This window comes from Myotis davidii, unplaced genomic scaffold (genome assembly GCF_000327345.1).
Source record: "Myotis davidii unplaced genomic scaffold, ASM32734v1 scaffold478, whole genome shotgun sequence".
In the NCBI taxonomy this organism is placed as follows: Eukaryota; Metazoa; Chordata; class Mammalia; order Chiroptera; family Vespertilionidae; genus Myotis; species Myotis davidii.
Genome location: NW_006289570.1, coordinates 1,605,522 through 1,611,190, shown reverse-complemented (window position 1 = coordinate 1,611,190; position 5,669 = coordinate 1,605,522). Strand labels below are relative to the sequence as shown.

Below are 5,669 nucleotides of genomic sequence, written 5' to 3'. Positions count from 1 at the left end.
ACATCTGGTGCAAAGCAAATTTCTGCTCAAAATGTGTGTGGGGTGCATGAATGGACGAGTAAATAGATGGAGATGGCAGAATTAGAGCAATGGATAAAGAGATGGACAGACAGGGGGTCGAGGTCTGAAGAAAAAAACAGAGGAAGAGAAGAAAGAATGAAGAGGAGAGAAAAGGAACCCAGGGAAGGGGGATGATGGTCGGACCGGTGATGGCATGTGGAGTTGGCTACAGATAGATGGAGGTGAGTAGATTGAATGGATAGGTAGTTTGTGGAACAGTGCGGTTGAAGAAAGGAAGAGGAAGGAGGGGGAGAAGGAACTCATACGGGAGGTGGATGAGTAATATATGGCCAGATAAAGGCATAGGCATGGATAGATGGACAGAGCTTACAAAAAGGCCTCGCTTCTCTGGGCCTGAGCAATATTTACACATCAGCAAGTACTCAAATCTCTCTTTCTGGAACTCGGTCTTGTTCTCCAGGTCACAGATGACTGCCTCTTGCCTGCGGACAATGGCCCGGTCCACGGTGGACTGCTCCAGGTACTCGATGCGCAGCTGGGCCGCCTGCAGCTGGGGACAGATGCAAGGGGTCCGTTGGCCACCTGTTGGCCCTGAGCCACACGATGGAAACACATGCAGGCCTCAGCCCCAGACCCCTTCACAGCTTCCTTCTGGGCTCAGGGGCTGTCTGGTGCGTGCACAGGAAGCACTGCCGGTTCCAATCCAAGGACCCTCAGACCCGACCCGGCCTCTGGGTCTTAGGGCCTAGGAGGTGACATTTCCTGGGCATTCTGCCTCCAAAACAGGTCTTCTGGTCAGTGCTTCTCTTTCCTCCTTGCCCTGCTCTGCTAGGGGAGCAAAGCCAGGCTGTGAGCAGCAAGCTTCAGCATCAAAGGATACAACCAAAGTGAGTTTGGGAGCCAAGGCCTGTGTCCGAGTTCAAAACCTGCCTCCACCCCTTCCCAGCTGGATGGGCCCAGGCCCATCAGCTCCCTTCCCCAAACCTCACTGCTCGTTTTGTGTGCGAGGACTGAGGAGGTGAGCGCCTGGTATGTCATTAGCCCCAGCAAATGGCCCCTGCTGCTGTCCTCTTGTACCTGTTGTTACTCGGTGCCCATGGACACTGGCTTGACACTCAGTCCCTCTGACAGTCACTCTAAGCAGGCACGTGCGACAGTTCTGGGAGAGCTTTGAGAATTTCATGGATAAGAGCGATCCACCAACTAATGAAGGAAATCCGGGGGAGTTTGGAGGAACCATGACTCAGAGGAAGATTTCACGAAGGATGATGATCCTGCCTAGACCAGAGCATCCCATCTCCTTGGAGCCATTTCTCAGCAGGAGAAAACCCTTCACTGAAATGTTGATGCGTCTCACTGCACAGGCATCTCTGAGTGCTGAACGGGCACAGGGAAGAGTGAGTGTGAGTGTGCGTGTGTGCGTGCGTGTGTGTGTGTGTGTGTGTGTCCGTCTAAGATGGCTCCCAATTCATTTGGCGCAAGACTGAAGAATTTCATGGATAAGAGCGATCCACCAACTAATGAAGGAAATCCGGGGGAGTTTGGAGGAACCATGACTCAGAGGAAGATTTCACGAAGGATGATGGTCCTGCCTAGACCAGAGCATCCCATCTCCTTGGAGCCATTTCTCAGCAGGAGAAAACCCTTCACTGAAATGTTGATGTGTCTCACTGCACAGGCATCACTGGATGCTGAACAGGCACAGGGAAGAGTGAGTGTGAGTGTGTGTGTGTGTGTGTGTGTGTGTGTGTGTCCGTCTAAGATGGTTCTCAATTCATTTGATGCTGAATGAACGACAGTTCCCAGGGCCCAGAGTGTGAGGTCCCACAGGGAACCCTTCTCTTCCTCTCCCACAACAGGGCGGCGCCAGCACGTACTTGTTCCTGCAGCTTGTGCTTCTCCTTCTTGGCTTCCTCCAGCTGCAGCTGCAGCTCCTGGATCTGCCCAATGTCAGCAGCAGACTGGGAGACAAAGAAATGCCACTTGAGAGCACAGGCTTTGCGGGGACACTGCCCCTGGCAATCCCTTCTTCCCCCAGGTGGGGGACACTGAGACCCACAGATGTCTAAATTTCTCAGAGTCTCTATGGCAGTAGCCGGTCCCAAAGGGGTGCCTCTCGCATCCTCCCCAGCATCCTTCATCTCAGTGTTCACCAAGTCACTCCCATTAGATAAGCCCGGAGCTTTGGTCAACTGTCTATAACCTTATTATGCACCCCTGAGAGCCGAGGCAGAAACAGGCTGGTCACATTACTAGGACCAGATTCTGAGGGGAGAGAACTATTCTGAATGTCAGGTAACTAGGATTCCAGACCCGGATACTGGCCTTGGCAAGACCCAGAACCTCTCTGCACCTCAGTATCCCCATCTGTAAAATGGGCTGATCGTCTCTGCTTAGCCCTTCTACAATGCAATGCACTTGTTCAGAAATTAAACGAGGCAATGAAGAATAAAGTTTCTTTAAAAAAAAAAGTAGAACCAAACTGTGAAGTGTGATTATCTCCATTTAGAAGGATTCCAGAGAACAGAAGGACCCCTCAATTTCTATTTTCCACATGTATTTATCATTGTAGTAATTTACAATGGGCATATGAATATGCTGCTTTTGTAATTGAACGAATAAAGAAACTTCCATTTTGAACAAAAGTGTAATTAACAATGCAGAAGATGGCCTAGGCTATTTTTGTGGCAGTTATCATGTTGATGATATAATTGATTTTTTTTGTTATAATTATTCCTTGTTTAGCAGAAATTCCTTCAGATCCAATCTCTGTAGGGTGCATTTGAAGCCTGGCAGGCATTCTATCCTGGATCTCCTCTGGGGGTACCATGTGGGGGAGATGCTCACTGCTCTTGGAGGGAGCTGTTGTGAAGTTATGCAAATCAGATCAGCTATGCAGATCAGAAATCTGCCAGGGGTCCTCATCACATCCCTCCACTCCACCCAAAGCTTCTGGCCTGGCCCGTGTGGCTCAGTGATTGAGCACTGACCCATGAACCAGGAAGTCACTGGTTCGAATCCCAGTAAGGGCACATGCCCAGGTTGCAGGCTTGATCCCCAGTAGGGGGCATGCAGGAGGCAGCTGATCAATGATTCTCTCTCATCATTGATGTTTCTATCTCTTTCTCCCTCTCCCTACCTCTCTGGAATCAATAAAAATATATTTTAAAAATATGTAATGCACACTGAAGGCAAATTCTCCCACTTAAGGCTGTTACCTGAGCAATGAGGTCCTTGTGCTTCTGCATGAGGTCATTCAGGTCATCCTGGTCCTCGTCAATGCGCTTCAGGAGGTTGGCTCTCTCAAACTGCAGCCGGTACAGCTGCTCATCCACCTGGCAGGAGGCGGGACAGTGGTCAGGGTGAGGCAGAATGGCGGGTGGGAGGGGACTGATGCACAGTAAAGAGGGGATTGCCTATGGGTGTGTCAGGTGAGTGGCCATGGGTATCTCTTTCTCCCTCTCCCTACCTCCAGCTCCATGTGTGTGTGTGTGTGTGTGTGTGTGTGTGTATGTGTGTGTGTGTGTGTGTGTAAGGGGGGTAGGGTAGAGGGGGACAGGTTCCACTTAATCTAGTGCAAATAAAATCTGGGACCAAGAGACCAGTAGGGATCTTGAGACAAGCTTTTGCTTATAAATCTCTAGTTACATCTGAACTTTCGGATTTTACACAGAAAGTATAAATTTAAACCAACCCTGTACACCCAGAGGGGGACTTAGAAAACCATGCCAAATTTTCACCAACATTAATAGATCCATAACATATGTTCATTTGTCCCCATTCAGAGGGTCCATAGTAGGGGGCAGGGTCCCTTGTAGTGGTGAGCTAAGTGGGCCCATGAGGACTGCCTTTGTCTCCACTTATAAGAATGGGCATGCAACAGCCCAATGGTAATGACTAAGGCCCCTCCTATGTTGGTGAGTGTACAGGATTACAACAGTAGCCAGGGCACTGCCTAGTGGTGAGCATGCTCTGGGTGCACAACAGAAAGCTGTGTTCCTACTTAGGGTACTGAGCAAATAATAGGCTCATATCGGATGCATCCCCATAGTACTGAGCACACATCAGGTCTACAATTTGCCTGCCTTTGCAGAGTGAACACACAGTTGACCCTCATATATACCCTTGTGCCTTTATAATGCTCAGCTCCTAGTCAGATGCCTGCACTTTCAGAGTGTTAAACATCCAGTAGGTCTACAATGGATGTCTATAGGTGATACCCAGTAAGCCCACCATAAGTGCCCCTTCCTTCTTATAGTGCTGAGCACACAGTAGGTCCAAGCTAGCTCAGAGGCCTGTGCTGGCCCGGGTCCCCAGAGCTTCAGAAAAAACCAGGTACCAGGCTCTTGCTCCGGGTCATGTTCTCCAGCTCGCTGTGCATGCTCTCCAGGTCCGCAGTCAGCGCCTTCTGGGTCTTCAGGGCATCCTCACACTTGGCCTCACTCTGTTCCAGCTGGACCAGGCAGGAGGGCAGAAGAAAAGAGAAGAGGCCTTGTGACGCTGCCCTTTGACTAGCCTTCCCCTCCAGCCCAGTCCAGCCCCTCTCAGGCAGCAGAACCATTTACAAGCTACCTTTGTGTCTTCACAACTGTTCATCAACCTACAACTGGCGAAGCACCTGTGTGTGCATTTGAGGCAGCCCAGTTCTGAGCCCACTCAAAACTGAATAGGCACTGCCCCAGGAAATAAGGCCAGGCCACCCCAGCTTCAGTGCCAGGAGCTAGTCAATTCCCTTCAACAAATATTTGTTGACACCGCTGGAGTGCCAGGCACAGAGCATACAGGAAACTGTCACCTGATCCTGTGTCCTCCGGGGAAACAGACAGGAACAGGTAATGAATACAGTTAAAAGGATGAGGGCATGGGATGCTTGGGAATATGGGATGGAGGTCAGGGAAGGCTTCCTGGAGGAGGTGCTTCTAGACAGTTCTCAACCACAGCTGAGAACCCCCTTTCAAATGGTATGCAAACTATTCTGCAGGTGAGCATTTTCCTGGGCCCATGACTTCCACTAGATTCTCAAAGGTTAAGTGCCACCTACTTAAAGTTTCTCTTCCTCACCCCCTTTTCATCCTTCCACCCACCTGCACACAGTAGGCCTGCTACCCTAGGAAAGTGGGGCCATCATGATGGTAACATTGCCCACGTGCCTCTAGACGACAGGCAGTCCCCACTGGAAAAAGCCACGTCTGTGAACAAACCCTAAGTCTACACTGCAAGGGCAGTTTCCCCTTGATTTCTGAACTCTAAAATCTCTGAGCAGAAAATGCCCTTAGAAATCACCTAAGGAAAGCACTTAGGGCTCAGAGAGGGGCGGTTCCTTACCCGAAGTCACAGAGCTGCAAGGAGCAAAGACAACACTTGCACTATCCAGACCAGTGCACTTTCTCAACTGCCAGCACATTGTCCCCTGGGAACAGTTAATGATGTTTACATTGGTGCTCAGGGACAGAATTTTTTTTTTTTTTTAAAAGCAAGCTAGAGTCCTGAACTGATGTGTCTACAAGCTCTGAGCCCTGAGCCCACTGAGTGAGGGAGCCCCACTGATCTATAAAATGAAAACAGTGGTGTCAAGCAGAGGTCACCCCAGGACAATTGGTCAAGATGGGGGGCTCTATGGGTACAGCCACCTGGGACCATCTCAAGCT

The 5,669-nt window shown here is 50.1% G+C and overlaps 1 protein-coding gene across 1 annotated transcript in view; it reads right to left on the bottom strand.

The window, feature by feature from the left end:
- Positions 1 to 5,669, bottom strand: part of MYO18B (myosin XVIIIB) — a 200,197-nt gene that overhangs the window by 60,645 nt on the left and 133,883 nt on the right. The window contains exons 35-37 of the mRNA XM_015562824.1: positions 4,361 to 4,474; positions 3,240 to 3,356; positions 1,899 to 1,982 (exon numbers count right to left, since the gene is read on the bottom strand). Of these exons, the coding sequence (XP_015418310.1) occupies positions 1,899 to 1,982; positions 3,240 to 3,356; positions 4,361 to 4,474 (315 nt within the window). The remainder of the gene's footprint in view (positions 1 to 1,898; positions 1,983 to 3,239; positions 3,357 to 4,360; positions 4,475 to 5,669) is intronic.